The sequence below is a fragment of the Drosophila gunungcola genome, unplaced genomic scaffold, assembly GCF_025200985.1.
Source record: "Drosophila gunungcola strain Sukarami unplaced genomic scaffold, Dgunungcola_SK_2 000018F, whole genome shotgun sequence".
In the NCBI taxonomy this organism is placed as follows: domain Eukaryota; kingdom Metazoa; phylum Arthropoda; class Insecta; order Diptera; family Drosophilidae; genus Drosophila; species Drosophila gunungcola.
In genome coordinates this window covers 84,347-106,278 of record NW_026453200.1, presented here as the reverse complement: position 1 = coordinate 106,278, position 21,932 = coordinate 84,347, and the positions used below count along the sequence as shown (strand labels likewise).

The 21,932-nt window shown below is 34.2% G+C and overlaps 1 protein-coding gene across 3 annotated transcripts in view; it reads right to left on the bottom strand.

Annotated features, from left to right (window-relative positions):
* Nucleotides 1–21,932, bottom strand: part of LOC128263777 (transcription factor SOX-6) — a 56,462-nt gene that overhangs the window by 25,375 nt on the left and 9,155 nt on the right. For 2 of the 3 annotated variants that reach the window (XM_052998969.1, XM_052998968.1), the window contains exon 3: nucleotides 8,622–8,739. In XM_052998969.1, coding sequence (XP_052854929.1) covers nucleotides 8,622–8,739 — 118 coding nt within the window. Of the gene's footprint in view, nucleotides 1–8,621; nucleotides 8,740–17,965; nucleotides 18,048–21,932 lie in introns of all 3 variants that reach the window. The other variant, XM_052998970.1, reaches the window with a different exon arrangement.

The following is a 21,932-nucleotide window of genomic DNA, read 5'->3' as shown; positions in this document are numbered from 1 at the left end:
TTAAAGTATTGGGGCTTCAGTCTCTAAAACTCTGCGTTTAAAAATTGGTTTGTAATTTCGGGTCGATTTTTTGTCATTTTTGTGATGTAACCCCTTCTAAATCTCCGAAAAAATCGTCTTTGCAGAAAAGTGGCCAGAAACCTGCAGTTCTAAATCCATAACTTTTCTTTCGTGCATTTGATTTCAAACTTGTATATCTTCAAAGTCTTGGGCTTAAGCATCTAAAAATTTGCATTTGAATTTTGTTTTAAAATTTTGGGTTTTTAATTTTTTGACATAACTTCTTAATTTATATCTGAAAAACATAATTTGAAACAAGAAAGGAAGCAAACTTCCGCAAGTCGAAGTTCATATACCCTAACAGCTATTGCCAAAATTAAATACACTTGAAAACATTAAAATTATGATAAACTTGAGTATGTGTTTAAAAACATTGAATAAAAATAAAAAACATCAAAACTATATTTTTTTTTCATTTATTTTTCCGATTGTTCCTATGGGAGCTATATGCTATATTCGTCCGATCCGGCTCGTTCCGACTACTACCTGCAATAGAAAGACAACTTTTGGGAAAGTTTCATGCAGATAGCTTTAAAACTGAGAGACTAGTTTGCGTAGAAACGGACGGACGGACAGACGGATGGACAGACGGACATGGCTAGATCGACTCCCCTAGTGATGCTGATCAAGAATATATACACTAGGGTCGGAAATGTCTCCTTCACTGCGTTGCAAGCTTCTGACTGAAATTATAATACCCTCTGCAAGGGTATAATAAATAGTCAGGGTATTCCCGAAACGTCTGAATCACTGAATTGCTGAATATCCATCGTCACAACATGTAGTGCCGTTTATATATATATTTAAAGCATTGTTCTTTTACGGAATGTAGCCGCCGTGCTAAGCATGGACTTCCCGATGTGACCGAAGTGTTGAGAGTTCATCGCAACTGGGTGTACAACGGCAGAAAATGTTCCAAATTGTTTCTCGCCATCTTGCAACTATTACATAAATATAATTATTATCGAAATATTTAACAATTTAATATTATTAATTGAAAATTACAATTACAATCTGAGTATTGGGATTTAAGTATTTTGAATCATGTTTTATAAAATTCTTTAATTCGGTAGCAGGGCTCGAGTTCCTAAAACTGTTGTCATTAATCATTAAGGGCCACACTGTAAGGAGTTTTTTTATTGTGTACATACATACGTGCCTAACGTGCACTTGCCCTGCACGATGCTCACGAGAATGTCAACATACTATAGGAAAACACATTTTCCAGCCATGCCCCTAAGAATCAGAATTCTCCCATCATCTCAAAACAGCACACGACCAACACCAAACCACGCGCCTGCCGCACGCGTACCCCAATTGTCTCTGCGACCCTTCCCCTACCCTTCCCTTCCATTCCCTTCCCTTCCCCAGCACCCAGTGTGCAGACCTCGATATTTATAAGCAGCCGTAATGAAGTGAGAAAAGTATCACGATAGAACGGGAACGGAAGCTTACTTCGACAAGCCGTATTTTGTATACCCTGTCATTATATATACCTACTCATTATATATCTAAAGTAAATATATATAACCTTTGCTGATACTATATATCGAATAATATTTGAATCAATTGAAAAACAGAGAAGCTATAACCCTTGCAGAGGGTTTTAATATATTAGTCAGAAGTTTGGCATTTACGACCCTATAAAGTGAGTATTTGATCATGTCCGTCCATCTGTCCGTACGTCCGTTTCTACACAAACTATTCGCTCAGTTTTAAAGCTATCTTCATGAAACCTTCCCAAAAGTAGTCTTCCTACTTGTATTACAGCCAGATCGGACAGCTATATAATATAGCTAAGATATGAACAATTGGAAAATACAAAATTACTGCGGTTCTCCATTTTGGTTTTATTATTTTGCCCGATTTATTCTATGGGAGCTTAAAGCCGTTACTGCTCGATCCGAATTATGTATACAGTACCAGCTGACTGACTGAAATTATAATACTTTAATCAAGGGTATAATTAACAAGGTAAGACATCACTTAATCAACAAAATTGCAGTAACTTAAATTTAAGTTTGGCCAATTACCCCAATGGATACTATTTCTTTTAGCTTTTAATGACAGTTTTTATTAGACTCTGCTACAAACTGACTATATGAAAGCATTGTTCTAAAAACCATACGGAACTGAAATTTAGGTAATGAGCTATCAAAATCTGTCACTTGATATAAGATATCCAACACCAGTTTCAATGCAAAGTTATATAATAACCTATAAGTTCAGTGGTGCACTTTGTCAGTATATGTAAATATATGTATGTTAGGATTCCAATTCACACCGGAAATACGTTTGCAAAATTTTCTGAAAATATTCTAGCATTAATCAAATTGCGCTAACCTTGCAAAGCCACTGCATGACAACCTCATCGCTGCATGAGCATGACAACCGAAAGGAAAGGAAAGGAAAGGAAACGAAAGGAAGGAGGAGTACGAGTATGTGTTCCAAATGCAGGCGCAGAGCTAGGGAGTGGTATTACGGGGGGACAGAAATAGGAAGGAAAGACAGAGTTCTATTTTTAAGATCGAAATTTATGAATGAAAACAGAAACAGAAACAGCAACAGCAACAGAAACAGAAAATCATAATTCAGTATGTATCATCAGATATAGCACATCTCACTCGAACTTTATTCTTTGCTTGTGTCATATTAAATACTCCGGAGATCATAAAACTGTAAGAGTTAGGAAATGTAATCTGGAAAGTTTTTTTAAAAGGTTGTTTGCTTAAAACGAAATCAGAGTTAGAACTAACAAACGCTCGTTACATTAATAAACTAATAAAGAAATTACTAGGGTAGGGTTTTTAAGCGCTAGCGGATTATTTTCACTTTGGAAAGCAAATAAACGATTTCTAAGTGTGCGTGCCATCTGCACTAGCACATGCAGTAAATCAACACATATGTATAAATATAGAAAAACTCACAAAAATATGAACAATAAACTGTCCCAATGCTTTATATATGTACATCATTGCACTTTCAAACACATACAAGACTTATTTATACATATACAAACCGTGAATGGCGCTCGCCGTATGGATGGCAATCCATTTCCATTTCCCATCCCTATTGCTGTTCAATCTATGAACCGATTCATTGTGTGGGCGAAGGAAAGCAGAACATCTCACATATAAATTGATCAGCCAGTTCATATTTTATATACATGACAACACCAAAATGCTGAACTCATCCATAAATGTCATAAAATTCATAAATATCGCTGTAAAATGTTCATTGTATTTGCTGAAGTGATTTAGGTCAGCCTATATCTTAAAATGCTTGTGTGGGCTTCTGTTATTTTATTGATGGCCTGCCCAATGCCCTGGCAAAAAGCGAAATGAATAGTTTAGCTTTAGAGCCCATGTTTCTTTTTAAACGCTTGCAGAAGGTATTCAAATTTCAGTGACAAGTTGGCCACACTGTGTAGGAGACCTTTTCTGAATCTTAAGCCTGACAAAAATCAAAAGGAAGATCTTTTCGTCCCAAACAGATGCACCTAGTTTCGCTTTAAGGCCGATATCTTTATACCCTTGCAGAGGGTATCGTAAATTCAGTCAGAAGTTTGCAACGCAGTGAACGAGACATTTCCGACCCCATAAAGTATTTATATTCTTGATCAGCATCACGAGGAGAGTCGATCTAGTCATGCCCGTCTGTCCGTCCGTTTCTACCGGACTAGTGTCTCAGTTTTAAATGAAACTTACATAAGTCGGAACGAGCCGGATCGGACGACTATAGCGTATAGCTATAGGAACAACCAAAAAAAAAATTATTACTTTTTTTTGTAGTACTTCGACATATAGTAATGGTTAAATATTTTATAATTAAATAGGAACAATAAAAATATTTTAAAAAATGTTTTGTAACTTTTTTTTTAATTCTTTTTGTCTTATTAATAATTTGACAGTTCAGAATTACGCTTTTAATTTGATTAAAATCGGAAAACGATATCATATAGCTGTCATAGGAACTATCGAATAATCGCAGTATAGCAGACAATTTCGACCCTATATAATATATAAACAATCTTAATACACTGATGTTGGCCTATGGTGATCACCCGATCCCCATAGATGTACTGTGGGCAAAAAAAAATTTACGAACATTTTATATAAAGTTTCTGTGCAAAGTGTTCTTTCACTTATTTTTCCCACTGTATGTTTATGAGTGGTTTTCCGCGATAATTGTAGGTCGACTAGCTTTTTGCCCCTCAGGTCAAATTAAAGTCAATATTTCATATTATCAAATGGCACTTGTTCATTTAATGACATTTTTTGCTTAAGGTTTGGTGTTCAAGCTACTAAAATTGCTCCCAAAATATAAAACGTAGAAAAAAAAGCACACAAATTTTTGTAGCAAATATTTGTTTTGGTTTTTGGACAGCGGTACTCAGGCTAACAAAGACAAAATATTCAAAATACTCCTCAAGAAATAATTTATTGAGCTATCGACTGTTATCGATATGCAACCGCCAGACTCTGCTTTGTGTTAAATTCAAAAATGAATTTAAAAAGTCAAAAGCGCACCAAATCTTTCGTAACAGAGACAATATTTTATCGTTCTTTAAATAAATAACAACAGCAGCCATAAGCATCAGTTTTTATTGATTTGAATGATCAAATATACACGTCGACAGTTAAATATTTTGTTTCTGTTAAGCCAGTGTGAACAGGGCCGTAGCTAGCATGTGGCGGGTGCGGCGGTGCCCTCGCCGAAATGCTTCTTCATCTCCGGAAAATCCAAAACTGAATCACAACCGAACCGAACTACATTCACAGAGTTATACATATGTATGTATAATCTTACTAAATAAAGCAGGGGTGCTCAAGCCTATGCATGTGTGCACAATTGTTTTTGTAAATTTACACTGCTTAGGGAGAGGGAGATGTGAGGGCGGCACAATAGGTAAGCCCGCTATACACTAACAACTTTTTGTTTCTTCCTTGCGGTCCAATTCGTTACTGATAAGACCGAGCCAAGGCAACAACAATTTTATTGGGCCATTTGTTTTGCATCGCGAAAATGTTTTTGTTTTTTCCTTGACGCTACACTGACTTCGTTTCTTGTGTGGGATTTTTTTTTTAATTGTTTTGCTGCAGTTTGAGCACCACTGAATCAAAACAGAAAGGAAAGCTACAGTCGAGGGCCCCACCATTAAATAACATTTACTCAGCTAACAAATTTTGAAATAACAAATATGCCTATTGAAAATAACCGGGTTTTAGGTGGCGGACTCTGCTGGAAAATGTACAATAATGCGCACAACTAAAATAATGGTCGGATTTACATCATTTTTATATGAGCCGATAGATATTGACCGAATAAACATATACATACAGCCTAATACATAACTGACCTCTATCATGTGTGACAAACTTGTTTTCCATGGCAATAGAACTTCAAATGGCGTTTCTGATGGTCAGATCTTATTTTTGGATATATTTGTAGATGACGTTTTATTAAACGTCCGTTTAAGAACAATTTTTTTCATTCAGACAGCTTTTAATGTATTTTTAAGTGCTTCAGAGCAGGTAATTTGCATAATATGCGTACTCAACAGCTTCAAGGTTTAATCCTATGTGTGAAAATATGCTTTTAATGAGACCCTTTTGAACTTCCAAGCTAAGAGATGGTATCTTTCGATGGGACTATATATTGCGGCGGCGATGTGATTGTCTTTTTTTAAGCACACATTGTTGACAACTACCCTAGGAAGCAAACTCAAACCGGAAAATTCAGATTTCATTAGATCTTTTGCGCATTGACAACAACAATCAGCCCATCATCATCGTCAATCATCCCCTTCTTTTAGGCAAAGTATTGGACAGATAAACATCACATTAGTGTGATTCCAAGCCGATTAGCCTAGTTAAGCCGGAGTCTGAATCCGAACTCCGCCGAAGTTGCTTATTCATTGACAGCTACGGCCAAAAATCTGCTACCTCACCGTTACGCCATGCTTTGAATAATTCCCCGGTGAGTAATAAGTACACTCAAACTGGGTGGTGGTAAAAATCATAAGCAAAATAGGCCCGAATATATTTGGTGGTCAAAACACAGCAACATGCACGCAAAGAAAAATATTATTTGTTTGTCCGTATGGAAAAACCCTTATAGCAAAGCAAACAAAACCACTTACCAAAGCATTGAACGTTTAATTAAAAAATTTAACATAATTCATCGCTTGGAAAATAAGTTAGTTCATTAATTTTTTCGCAAACTGATTGTTTTGTAATCGTTGTATATTGTTAGGGAATAAACAACACATTTATGTTAGCTTTTCTCATTAAATTAAAGTGTGTTAAGGATGTGATTTTGAAATCTATATCGAGGACGGAAACCTTCTTCGACCATCCAAAGTTGTAATACACTTGCAGTTACATAGAGTTTTCTCCGACCGGCATCTTAGGAACAGGACGAGTCCCCGGCAAGGGACTAAAGCCGGCAGGAGTGCTCCGGAGCGGCAAGGGAAGCTCAAGGGGTTGGAAAGGTCACGGTGTCGCTTTTCTGGGTCTGTCATAGAACACTTTCACCTCTCGCGATCTCGTTTTGTACGCCCCCCTGGTGTCGTAAGGGCCACTTGTTTGTACTGATCATAGTGCATCAACGTCCACGGAAAGAAGGAGGCGAATGCTAAATGGTCTTAAAACAATAGTTTTAAAACTATAAGAAAAAGTTATTATTTTTTTGAAAAGTGCTGTACGGTTTCTTTTGAACTTTTGTATATATAGCCTTTACTTTTGATATGTAGCACATATGACATGATATGATGATAACATAAGTAAGTGAACTAATCCCGCAAAAACAAAGAATTTGAGATTCCTTTGGCAGCCAGACGACTTACTCGTAAATTTTTACCTAAGCTTTAAAGCCTTTAAAAACATAAAACATATTTATTTAGTCGGATGCTTGTTCATTTCGTATGTTGAAAAGGTCGGAAAGCAGGCTTATATTTTTACACTTTACTATATTGTAATCGTTGAAAACTATGTAATAGGTAAAAAAGTGCTTTTCCGACCCTATATCATTATATATATTCTTGATCAGGATCAATAGACAAGACGATCTAGCCAAGTCCATCTCTCCGTATGAACGTTGAATTCGGACTATGATGATGTATAGCTGCCATAGGAACGATCGCATAAATCATCATAGCTTTACTTTTGTTGAACATAAAGCATTAAAATCGGAATACGGCTGTATTAAATAATTTTAAATGTTTGGAACAGCTGCAAGGGTATATAAACTTCGGCTGGCCGTTTGTGGCACCACTGCCAGGAACAGTAAGAAGGTCACGTAATACATCTAAGGTACCTTTTGAAGAATTACCATGTCCAAATTAAAGTAAGTAGTCACGTAGTTCGGAAAGAATTCAACGTTTTCAATGAAGCATTCAGAGCTTTCTTGAATACAATCGAACTTTTGTAAAAATTTTTTGTTCTTATAATATATATTTTCATAATGTGTACCTAACGAACATTTTATCTATTGCAATACATGTTATGTTTGTAATGTTTTTACATTACATTTCCTTTTATTTGAATTTCCCCAAAGCCGGTGGTATAAGCTTTTATTATTATTCTTTTATACTCCACTGTGCCGCTTTGTGTGAAAGTCCTATTTAGTGCTTCTTTCATCATTTGCGCAGGTTTGAATAGCCTTTGTATTGTTCTCTCCATTCAGGACCCAAACAATACGCTTTTCTTTCCACTGGCTTGTACTTTCTTTCTTGATTTCCCTTGGCCCTCCCTCACGACGGGCTCCCCACAAAGCTGAATCCATAACCATGGTCCTGCTACTTTTCACTCGTATTTTGGAAAATCGCTTTGGCAAAGGCTCTTACGTCCTTTCCATAATTTAACATTAGTTTGTGCGCATCAGGTTCGAACGGACCGAAAAAGAATGAGATCCTACCAACCAAATTTATACACAGAGAAAAATTCTGACGTTCAGAAATTGAGAACATGAATACTCATTTTGAGTACAGATTTTGCCCAAGAACTCACATAAGAATATTTGTACTCACTTTAAGAAAAAAAACTTAAGCTGAGGATATATTCGATTAGCTTATCGTATAACGATGCCTGGTATTACTTTTATGTGTAAACTTATTCACGAAGAAGGGGAGAGTCCCGAGTTACTGAGTCGCCTACATGTCCATGTGCCTAACAGAATTACTAGGAACTATATTCCTCTTATTACCATTGTCGATCAAACTATGATATGCATGAACCTTTTAGAGTACTATGTGGTGACTATCACATCTATCTATCACATCATCTCTACTACCGACTCTTCACCGATTTTGAAAGCATTAATCTTATCTTACTTAGCACGATATTAGTATTTAGTATTTTGTTTCGTATGTATTTTGAATAAGTCCGTCCGTTACTCTATCGTCCCTTTTCATTCAAAGATTTAAAACAAAAGTAAATATGGCGCGGTATATAATATATATAATTTTGGAACATATCAAAAAAAAATTAGCATTTTTAAAAAGAAACATTTTTTGGTTTTCTTTATTCTCAACTCATTAAAGTGTAGGCTAAGGGACTTACCTGACTAAGTAATCTATTTCTTATTAGTTGAAGTTGTTTAATCATCTCCAAGTCAGAGTGTTCCTTCTTATTCGTTTGATCTTCTTCAGGAGGCGGCATATCGGCATTTCGGCGGTCCCTGTAAGAATAATTTTAAGTTTTTTGGAATTAAATAGTAAAAACTCTGGTGTTCTTTAATCGTTTCATCAAATCAGTGGTCCGAAAGGCCTATTTAGGCTAAGGCCAACACGGCAGAGCAGCAGCAGCACGGCGGCAGAGGCCGACACAAACAGTATAAAACCGCACACACACTGACAAGTTTCGCCGTGCAAATTACTCACACAAAGAAGTGCGAGCATGTTAGTATGTGTGCCGACCACAGCATGTAATCCAACTATTTCTCTAGATTGTATGATATGCGCGTTTGTATATATGTACAATTATACCCAACAATGTTGGTAGGTCGGTTTATTATTATACTTTATAACATATTAGTATATATCGTTATTACGAAACCAAATACATTAACATCAGAGCAGGCTTTATATAAAGTTTACATTTTGATAGTGAACGGTGAAGACCGAAGATAATTGTCAACTAACAGTTTCCGATACATTTCGACTGAGGCGGGTCTAAATAGAAATTGCATTTCCAATCTAGACCTTCCTGTTGTGTGGCAATCCACAATGCTGAAAATTTTCCGGTAAAGATTGCCAATTTGGGAAAACTTCCTTTTTAGAAAATTGGCAATCTAATTATATTAGACCTGCGCACCGAAACAACAGAAATGTAGTTCAGAACAGCTTGGTGCTTGTTGCCAAGGCAATTTATTCTTATCCTCCAGTCGTCATTTACTGACGGAGCATTATACAAACGTTCAAATTTAAATCATAATTTTTTAAGCAAGCTTATGTGTAGGGAAGTGCGGCAAGCCGAAGTTCATATACCCTTGCAGCTGTTTCAAAAATTAAATATTCTTGAAAACATTAAATTTATGATTTACTTGCATATTTGTTTGAAAGCATTGAGCTCTGATGATTATTCGATAGTTCTTATAACAGCTATACGTTATCGTTTTCCGATTTTAATAGAATTAAAAGCGTAATTCTGAACTGGCAAATTATTAATGAGTCAAAAAGAATTTAAAAATAAAATTACAAAATAGAAAAGTAACATAAAAAAAATTTTTGTTTATATTTTTATCGTTTCTATGGGAGCTATGTATATGATATAGTAGTCTTATTGTGATGAAATTAAAACCGTAATTCTGAAATAATTAATCATTTTTATATGTCGAAGAACTAAAAAAAAATTAAACAAGAAAGAAAGCAAACTTCGGCAAGCCGAAGTTCACATATCCTTGCATCTTTTTCAAAAATTAAATAATCTTGAAAACTTTAAAATATGATTGAAGCAATGATGATTTGCAGCTCAATTAATAGATAGTTATTTTATATATTTTTATTATTTCTATGGGAGCTATATGATATAGTCGTTCGATTTTGATACAATTAAAACCGTAATTCTAAAATATTTAACCATTACTATATGTCGAAGAACTAAAAAATAAATTAAAAAACAGCAAAGTTATAATTTTTTTTGTATTTTTTTCCGGTCGTTCCTATGGGAGCTATATGCTAGATGGACTCTAATAGTGATGCTGATCAAGAAACTTTGAAAACTTCTTATTGAAATTATGATACCCTCTGCAAGGGTGTAAAAACCGGACGATATCATATATAAAGACGAAAAAGGAATCAAAATTACCTTAGTTCATGGCCGATATTGTGAAGAGGAAAGTGATACGATCTTATTTCGCGTGGTGGTTCAATTTCCAAAGTGGAAAGCTGTTTTTCAAAAGTCTGCAGGATGCCACCAAGCCTCTTCGTGGACTGCTCCCTTTGGCCCGTATTCATTTTTAATGGCAGCACGTGTTTGAGCTGCCGCATTAGGGCTACTACCACTGCTCGTAAACAATGCTGGCCACAATCAATAGAACAGACCACATGTCAAGGGAAGGCTAGGACCTCAATTGAAAATTCATTATTGCACCAGGACGTTTTTTATGTGTTTTGGGTGTTTTTGCGGCGCTTCAAGGGGGGGAAATAATATTTATTGTATGCACCTTACGAAAAACACGCCAATCAACCACGTGCCTACTTAGTGAAATCGGACACACTCGGCCAAAGGTATGAGTAACAGCAAAAAAATACAAAATCGATTTACTTAAAATTCTAGCAAATGAACATTTTGCAGATATATGTGTGTGTTCTATAACATATGGAGTACCAGAATGATCGGATACATACACACATATATGATAGGGTCGTAAGCTAATCCGTTATTATTAAAACACTATATAAACTTTAATATAAATAAAATGTAAATAAGTTGTAAGCAACAAAACGTAGACGGTTTTATTTCTGAAAGCCTTATCAAAATTAAGCCCTAAAATTAGCTTTAATTTGAAGAGATTTCCAATTTAAGTTTTTCTGGAAAGTGTATATTTACATTTTTACATATTGATATATGAGCGTACATTTCCCAATAACTTCTTTTGTCCTCTTTGTTTGTACACTTACGCACTTTCCGTATCCAATTTGATATTTATTTGTTTTGTATTTTGGGTTTCAGTCGCTGACCATCTCAGTCGCTTGACTACAAGTGTTTCGAATTCGGAAACAAGAAGTTACCTTAACCATAAAGGATGTAATTTTTTTAAGTTACACTCGTTTACGGCGCATAGGTGGCTATAAATATTGGCATTTTAATATAGGAGAGGGAAAGAGCCAAAGAAGGTATAAAAGGAGAGAAGTAAAAGTATATTGAAGTGAATTTGCGGAAGCTATTTGTAAGTGTACAAGTCAATATTTGTGTCTACAACTGTGTGGAACATCCACATAGTCGGGTTTATTTGTAAGCCTCTATGTGCCTCTATGTATGAAGGGATACGGATACGGAGAAAAAGCACTATACCCCGTGCGGATGGAGTCGCAGAGAGCGGAAGTCATCATTATAAATAAAATGTTCAGTTCAAAGCGAATCGGGAAAACAATCATTTGTACTTGGAGTGAAGGGCATGGCAATTCTGAATCTAGTGCATGGGACAGAACTTGTGCGGGTCTTCCGTGCGTAGGATACTAAATATAAATTATGGATACATTATGCAGATTTCATCGTGACAAGCTACACTTCCTTGTTTTATTTTGAATTGAACCTCTTCATTCGTTAATGCAAAGAAAGCTATTTAGATCCCGTTAAGGATTGTTTTGGGGCTTCTAGTCTAATTTGCCAGAAGCTTTAATATTCCTTCCTTAATGAAGGATCTGTTGAGTCCGCAACAGTATATATGGTATTTGCTTGAAGCTATATCTCCATAACAATCATCACAATAAGAGAAGAAGCAAGCTGAAGTTTATATAACATTGCAGCTATTGCAAAAATTAAATGTTCCTTAATACTTATTAACTTCGATTTACTGTACATGAGTATATGTTCAGAAACATTAAAGTTAAGAATTTAAAAAATGTCCGTCTGTCTATCCTTTTCTACGCAAACTAGTCCCTCAGTTTTAAAGCTATCTGCATGAAACTTTCCCAAAAGTTGGCTTTCCATGGCAGGTAGTATATAAGTCGGAACGAGCCGGATCGGACGACATATAGTAATGGTTAAATGTTTCAGAATTACGCCTTTAATTTTATAAAAATCGGAAAACGATATCATATAGCTGCCATAGGAACTATCGAGTAATTGAGCTGCAAATAATCATAGCTTCAATGTTTTTAGGCATATACGCAAGTAAATCAAATTTTTGATGTTTTCAATAATATTTAATTTTTGCAGAAGCTGCAAGGGTAAATGAACTTCTGCATGCCGAAGTTTGCTCCTTTCTTGTTATTATTATTATTAATTGTCGTAAGGCGAAATTTAAATTTGAATATATGTTACGTATTGGGCTCGAAAGTAGGCAGAGTTTTCAGATCCTTTTTTTCTGCCTAGGGCTATGAACGGATCAAGGGGCTCTTACAAATCGCAGTTCAAAGAGAGGTTGCCTTTGTGTGTATGACTGTTTTGTTACTGAATGCGCATTGTGTGTGTTTTGTTTGTTTGTTGATGGTGCACTTGTTTGGTCAAAAAGCCGCAAACAAAGGGCTGACTGGACCGCGCATAGCTCACAAAGGACTACATTTTCTGCTCCGTTTATCCGGCTGTCCAGACTTCCATCCGCTGCCAGGCTTATGTATTATTTATGCCTGCTTATGTTTGTGCATTTCTATCTAGCACCAGCCATCCCCAAGAAAAGCTCGCACATTTCCATTCATACACACTTGACTATATCATATCCAGTTCTGTCTATTACCGTTTGGTTTGAGCTGCCACTGGCTTGAGAAATTAGATGCTGATCAGTGCGATTCAGCCGCTGATTGGGGCTTTTCCTTGAAATGTTGTAGTGCAGAATATAGTGGATATATTGGTGGATAAATTGGACGGACAGGGCTATCTGATCAAGAGTATATATACTTTATAGGGTCGGCAATGTTTTCTTCATTTCTAAATTAAGGGAAAATGCATTCTCAAAATGCATACAGAAAAAAGTTATTTTTTCAAACAAAATCTTTAATATAAAAAAGAAACACAACTAAGCTCTAAACAAAAATATTCTTAAGTGATAGAAAGGGGGTAAATGTCTTATAATGTTTGTAATTTTCTGTTTTCATTTTAATTTTAATTTTTTATTCAGCTGACTTTATAATAAGAGGGAACGCTACAGTCATGAGATACCCGTAAATAGGCTTATTAAATTAAATTATTAAATATGCTCCTAGATAACAATCGACTTTTAGGTGACGTCATCCGTTGAACACCTACACTTATTCTAATAGCCTCTTACTTCTGGTTCGAATTGACAATCTTCTGTATGATTTAAAATATATGGACCAAATAGACATAAAAGCCAACAACTCGCCACTATCATTTCTCAAAGTGACATGACAGACTTTCGCAATTTGTGGTCGTTAGAATGGGAAGGCCAAATTCTGAAATAAACTTGCGCTGCGTAGGCAGCTTTTATAGCTTCAAGATCTTGACTTTTACACGGACCGACAGACAGATCGATCCTGATCAAGAACATACTTTATACATATAAAAAACACTTTCTTGTACCCGTTAAATATACCCTTTCACTCTACGAGTTACTGGAGTAAGAACTGTTAGACATGGCAGATAAAAGCTTTTGAGCGGTGTACATTTATTTGGTCAATATTTTACGAAGCATCTTAATTTTGCAAACTAAACATTTATTAATTAACAAAAAAAATAATAAATATGCCTACCGCGCTAATAGAGTTGCAAAGGGCGCTTTCTGAAGGTTTCTAAATGTTTTGTTGTTTAGAGTATTTGATACTCAATACTCTCCTCCTTGTTTTTTGCCAAACTCAAGGGTAAATACACTGCGGCCTTACTTTAATAAAATAAAACCTGTCTGCACGTAAGACTAAGCGGATTATATACACACACAAACAAAAAGGTTAGAATGGGAAAATAAAACTTGGGTAAAATATATTCAAATTAAAGTAAAGACCATACAATATAATATAATAATAACAGAAATAATTATTTCTATTATTTTGTTTTTTCCAAAATAAAACTTATTCCTGTCACCTTGTATCATAACATTGAATCAAATCAAGATTAGAATCCATTTTAAGACCCTTGCAGTGGTATTCTAATTTTATACAACAGTCATAATTATTAGGAATATAATAGGATAATCACATAATATCACAATAAGTATAATTCGTGAAATAGTTGTTTCACCATGTCATTTTTAATTTTATGAATATCGGATGATGCCGGAACGATCGGAAAATTATTATACAGCTTTTCGGAAACAGCCGGATCGGACGCCTAAATCATATAATCATTAAAACAATTGAAAATAAAATGATCACATAAAAACTTTTCTGTTTTTTAATTTATTTGAATAAAGACATAGTAATTTATTACTAATTCAGAAATACGCTTTAATTTTAGTAAAGTCGGAGTCCTATTGGAACAATCAGAAAAAATAAAAAAATTAAATTTATACGATTACCCACTGACATAAAGTAAAAGCACTGGCTTACAAACTTAAATCGATGAAATCCTCCATAGTTCAAACTCTGATTTTCCTGTGCATATGGGCTCCCTGGTCCTAAATATGCCACTCAAGTTTTTTGTATGGAACAATTTTTTTTGAAAGTGTAAATTAAAAGTTTAAAGTTTAAAAAAACTGATGTTCCGACAACATAAATTAATTCGTTCAAAATACACGCCTGTAAATCAAAAATAATTTTGCCTAATCGGTTAAGCAGAAATGGAGAAAAAAAATAAATTGGCTTGAAAAGAGGTTAAAACGTTATTTGAACTTTAAAAAAAATTGTACCATACACAAAACCGTCCGTCTGCACTGGAAAATCAAGGTTTTATCGCTAAGGGCTTTCATTGATTTAAATTTGTAAACCAGTGTAGTTAAACATTTAAAAATTACAATTTTAATTGAAAAAAAAAACAATAAAACGATATCATAAAGCTACCGGAGAAACGTTCAAAATATTCATCGAAAAATCGATATAGTAATAGTTTTCTATTTCAAAAAGCAGAAAGCGATATCATATCGCTACCAGAGGACCGATCAAACTTATCGAAAAATTAATATTGTTTCATTTTTTTTTAGTCATATACGCATACATATCGAAATATAGTCGTTTTATAAAATATTTTGTTTATGTAATAGTTGCAAGGGAATATAAACATCGGCTTTCTGAGGTTTGCTCTTTCCCTGTTGTATTTGTTTGTTAATATTTAAATACACAGTAAAGAGAGAAAAGTATATTTTTGCAAAAGTGCGCATGTACGTAAACTGAAGAATTTATTATTCCAAGAGAGTCGATTTAGGTTGTGCTGTTTGTGTGTGTTCGACAACTAAACCCGTCTTTACTTTAAAAATCGGCTTTCAAGCCAGTCATTTGCGATGTAAGAAAGAAGAAGAAAGTACCCGATTCTATTTCGTTGGTTGAGCCCACGACCTCCAGTTGGCTACACCCCAAAAAAACACACAGAAACTTAACTATTGTCGCATGAAATATAAACTATTGGGTATAAAAATGTTCTCTGTAGTTTATTATCAAGACACATTTAATAAAACTTAACTTTTAGCTTTTGTTAGTGTAAACTTTACATGGCCCTCTATTAAAATGAATAGTATTTTATACAATTTATTCTGTGTGTAGTATAGGAACACAATCGAAATACATGCAAGCATGTGATCTGTAAGAGATGTCGCTTAGACGACTGCAAATCAGTATGGTATTAGGAAAACCTTCATCCCCTTTTAGCAGCTCTTGTCATCAATGTGAGAATGCGGTAGGAAACCAGACAGAATAATACGCCACAAAATTTCATTGCATCTACGTGAAAGCCAAGGAAATAAGTAACAATAAGTACAGCGCAGATGATGATAAACCGGAGCTCTGACGGTTCTTGAAGCCCAGTAATCTGCAGGGTGAGTCAATACGCCGTGGCTAAGCCCAATGGGGTGCGACAAGTGTAATAATCGCTGATGGGCTTGATGGCCACTACATGACCCGACACCGGCTTGACCCCAAGAATGTTGTTCAACCAAATTAGTTTGAATTTGTTTGGGGTAGAATCTGGCCTTCAATTTCGTACCGGATTTGTTGTGGCATTTCTTAGCACACTTTAATTAGCACCAGCACTTATCCAACGTAGCTCATAAAGATCTTAAAATGTACACTAAAGCCGTGCAAAAACATATCAAATAAAATAAACATAAATTTAAATACTCCCATACCTTATATTGATGAGCGTCTATAAACAGTACAAGCAAGTGGCCCAACGAAACCAAAATTAGGCTGGAGAAGGGAAGTGTTTGTATAAGGATCGTTTAATTCATTCGACCATCGATCAATAAACGCGAGTCCACTCGTAGCCTCGTTAGCAGTAGACATTATGTGACAGTCGAATTTTAATTTTGGGTCAAGAGAACTCCTAATTTGTTGACAGAATATATATATATATATATGCTATATATACTAAAATATGTATACATAACATCTGCCTGCACTTTATTATAAAATCCTTTAACTACAAGGGATGTCAATTCAAGTAGGTTCGTGGTAGTTGACCTTCGCGTTACAAAACCATGTTGACAAGGTGATATTAGCAAGGAACACAAATGTTGCAGATGAAGAGTAACAATCCGATCAAATGCTTAAGGTATTGCAGACCATTTAGAAATACCTCAATAATTTTGAACATACGACTTTCCTTCCGTTTTTTGGAGTGGAATAATAAAAGAATCTCTTCAGATAGTTGCAAAAACTGATGTTGAGGTAGACAATTGAGACAGTTTAAGAATCGGGTTTGAAATTAAAACAAAACTTTTTTTAATTTTTGATTTTTAAGTATTTTTGCAAATTTTTTAAAAGTGGACTCAACTTTTGATGTATAATAAATGGACCTAAAAAGTCGTTTTCGAAATAAAATAAATCAACAAAAAGGAAACTTTTCTCAGTTCGGCTCCCTTGCCATGAATTTTTTCCAAAAAGTATGCCGCACAAATTTGGTTGGGAAAATGCTATAAGCAATTTTTTTTTTAAGTTGAGAAAAAAATGTTCACTTCATATTTTAAAAATTTGCAGCGCATAAAATATTCATATCACAAAGCATCTATATTAAAATATATCTTTGCTGTTTTTTTTCGATATGTAGTAATGGCCTATTATTTTAAAATCACGATTTAAATTTGATTAAAATCGAACTACTGTATCATATAGCTCCCATGGGAACAACTGGAATATTAAAAACTTGAATAAACAAAATTTTAACTTCTCTAATTTAAAATTTTTTTTTCTTTTCCACATAGTAATGGTTTAATAGTTTACAATAACGCTTTTAATTTTATTCAAATCGAAGTATATAAAAGCTGCCTTAGGAATGATAGAATAACAGAGCTAAAAATCCTCCTAGCTTTACGCATATAATTCGAAATTTATACATTTGAAAGAATATATACTTTTTGATATAGCTGCAAGGGTATATAAATTTTGGCTTGCCGATATATGGATATGGGATATAGTAATGGATTAATATTTCAGGATTACTGCTTTAATTTGCATTATTTTGGACAATGGTATCATATAACTACCAAAAAATTGATGGAATAATTTATTTGAAAATCATCATTGCCTTACTGTTGTAAATCGAAAAATCGAAATTTTTAAACGTCGCTTAACTGGCTAAAAAAAGTCGTGACGATCGCTAAGAGGTGATTTTTGATACAGAAGGCTTTTCAATCTACTTACCCAATTCTATTATCGCTTCCCAATCATAGTGGAGGCATATTTCTAAGAACCTAATCTACTGAGCCATTTGTTAAGGTCGTCTCTGAAACAAAAAACAAATGAGTATGCAAAAATTATTTAAATCGGAAAACGATATCATATAGCTGTAATAGGAACTATCAAATAACTGAGCTGCAAATCATCATAGCTTCAATGTCTTTAAACATATACGCAAGATAATCATAATTGCAATAGCTGGCAGGGTATATGAACTTCGGCTTGCCGAAGCTAGCTACAGTCCTCGTTTTTTCTAACAACGGCGCCGCATTGGGACCATAAAGGCGCTTTCTTGGTCGCTGCTGTTCTAAAGAGATTTTGAAATGAAACCATGCATATCAAATTTATTGAATGTCCGAGTGGTCACATTTCTTGTATTTCAAGACCAATAAAAAAAGGACTTCCATTTCTGTTTTTTTTACACACACCATATGGTGTGTTTGACAAAATTACATCGAGAGGAAAAGTTGTTTAGGAATGTTCAGAAAATATTAGAGAAGAAAAAATATATGAGGAAAGCTAGCTATTGAAAGTTGAAGTTTATTTAAATGTAACTAATATAAGATCATGATACTGAGAAGATAAAACAATAAGAAACGCATTCGTCGACTATTATATACAAATTTCGAGCTCTGAGTGAAAATCTGCCAATCTAAAATGACAGATTTTCATGGAATTTTTTGGCTTTTTGGGTTCACAACAACAACAAAAAACTGTAGCTCAGCGGTCTAGTGCGCTGCCCTTTAAAATGTTGGGAAACTGATAGGCATGGGTGGGTTCGACCCCTCTGAATGTCATATGGTTTTCTCTTGTTAAAGTGTTTTTAAAATCTTTTTTAAAAGCTCATCTATTAACCTAGTGTTAGGTGTTACTTATTTTACAGTAAGTTGGAACGGCTTGTAAGCTGAACGTAAATAATAAACTTAAACTTTAAACCGAGGCCAGTCAATGTAGTAAATTTTAATTTTTAGATTTAAGCTTAAAATAATAGACCAAAGAGAAGGAATTAAATTATGGACAAATATAATTAAGTAATACATTTACAAATATTTTTTTTTAATCGATTAAGTTTAACGTTACGACTTTGATGTCTTAGTTGAGAATGGAGTAGTAAACCAAAAAAAGAAATAGATATGGAAAGCTTTCGACCGTCCCTCTTCGCGATATTGACTGAAACAATTATACCCTCTGCAAGGGTATACAAATATAATTAAACAATTTTAAGTGAAACACTATTTAATTTGTTGGTCATTACCTTTTGATGGGTTTCAGTCATATATATTTAAATATTATATGTAAGGGCTTATATATAAACAGGTTTAAAAACAATCGTGATAAAAATAAATAGACGAGAACTTATTTTCGTTCTTTAACAAAGACCAGAAGTTTGTATACGATTGACAATGAGGTAATGCTGCTTATAAACCACATCTGAGGCACATCTGCTCTGCATATGCAGGCTTATACACATATACACCGAAATAAAATAATCACAGAAGTAAAACTATAGTTACATAAATTTTAAGCTTCTACGATGGATGTTGGCATAATGCTTACAAAACAGTTAAATTGAAATATAATGTATTAAAAAATTTAAAAGGAAGCAACCGTCGGCAAGCCGAAGTTCATATACCCTTGCAGCCATTGCAGAAAATGAAATAGATATACTTGAATTTATATTTTGATTTATTTTATATATTTATGTGATATAGTTTTAACCCAAATTAAAAGTTAAATTAAATAAAATTATGTAAAAAAAGATATATTTTTTGTTTTTTTTTTTTATTGTATGACTATATGATAAAGTCGTCCGATTTTGATCAAATTAAAACCTTGAAGAACTAAACAAAACTTCAAAACAGCCGAGTTATAATTTGTTTCATTTATTTTAAATGTTTCCATTAGGACCGCTTCATCCAGCTATTTTGCATTTTCTATCTCAGCGTGCCAAATAACAACTTTTAACAAGAAAGGAAGCAAACTTCGGCAAGCCGAAGTTCATATACCCTTGCAGCTATTGCAAACCGTAATTCTAAAATATTTAACCATTACTATATGTCGAAGAACTAAAAAATAATTTAAAAAACAGTAAAGCTATAATTTTTTTTTTGTATTTTTTTACCGATTGTTCCTATGGGAGCTATATGATATAGTCGTCCGATTTTGATGAAATTTAAACCGTAATTCTATATTATTTAACCATTACTATATGTCGAAGAACTAAAAAAAAAAATTAAAAAACACCAAAGTTATAATTTTTTTTTATTTATTTTTTCAATTGTTCCTATGGGAGCTATATGCTATAGTCGTCCGATCTGGCTCGTTCCGACTTATATACAACTTTTGGGAAAGTTTCATTCAGATAGCTTTAAAACTGAGAGACTAGTTTGCGTAGAAACGGACGGACAGACGGACAGACTGACCGACGGACAGACGGACATGGCTTGATCGACTCGCCTAGTGATGCTGATCAAGAATATATATACTTTATAGGGTCGGAAATGTCTCCTTCACTGCGTTGCAAACTTCTGACTGAAATTATAATACCCTCTGCAAGGGTATAATAAGTGTATTTATTTATTTTTCGTCACAACATTTTTTTTGGTTTGATATCAGAAGTTTTTGTTTGAAATATAGTCAAGGTAGCCCAATATTATAACCATGATTTAAAAAAAAAACCGTTTAGCTATACCGCAGTACTTATTTTATTTTAAAACACTAACATGAAAGGAAGCAAACTCTGGCAAACCGATGTTTATATACCCTTGCAGCTATTCAAAAAATTAAATATTTTTAGAACAACAATATTCAGAATTTTATGATTTTATGTTTTACAAGCAGCTATATGATATCGTTGTCCGTAATTTGAAACAAACAGTAATTCTGAGACAATAAAACATTAAAAATTAAAACTTCTGACTGAAATTATAATACCCTCTGCAAGGGTATAAAAATGTATTTCAAGAATGTTTTACGTTTTTATACCCTTGCAATTAAAAAACAGCAAAGTTATCATTTTTTTCATTTATTTTTCCGATTGTTCCTATGGCTTCGATCCGACTTTTATACCTGCAATAGAAAAACGGCTTTTGAAAAAGTTTCATGCAGATGGCTCTAAAACTGAGAGACTAGTTTACGTAAAAACGGACGGACAGACGGACATGGCTCTCCTAGTGAAGGTGATCAAAAAAATCTTTAAAGGGTTGGAAACGTTTCCTTTACTGCGTTGCCAGCTTCTGACTTAAATTGTAATACCGCCTGCAAGGGTAAAAATATTAAATAACTTAACAGTTCAGAGTTACGCTTTTCATTTTATTAAAATCGGTAAACGATATCATATATGTAGCTGCCGTAGGAACTATCAAATAATTGAGCTGCAAATCATCATAGCTTCAATGTTTTTAAACATATACGCAAGTCAATCATAATTTTAATGTTTTCAAGAATATTTAATTTTTGCAATAGCTGCGAGGGTATATTTTTGTTTCTAACTTAAAACAAGAAAGGAAGCTAACTTCGGCAAGCCGAAATTTGCAAAAATTAAATTTTTTAAAAATCGAACATCTTTAGATCTTTAGGCGTGTATTTATAAACGGAGATACTTCGATATTTCAGATAAATTTTTCCATTTGTCCAATGGCTTGTAAGTTAATTATATATAGAATTAATAACTTAATAAAAAGTGTATTAACACTTTTGCAAAAACATTTCCAAGGGGAAGAGTTCCTGCTGAACAGGCTTTCTGTGCAAAACGACACTGGCTTTTGAAAGGGTATGCAAATCTGCGAGCAATGTATTGTTTCTGCTGATTGCTGTACGAGAATACAAGTGCAAGTGTGCTGAAGAAAGAAAGCGAAGCGTGTGACGACCAGCAACTAGATTGAGTCAAGGATTGAGGCTGGGACTGAGACTGAGACTGGGACTGGGACTG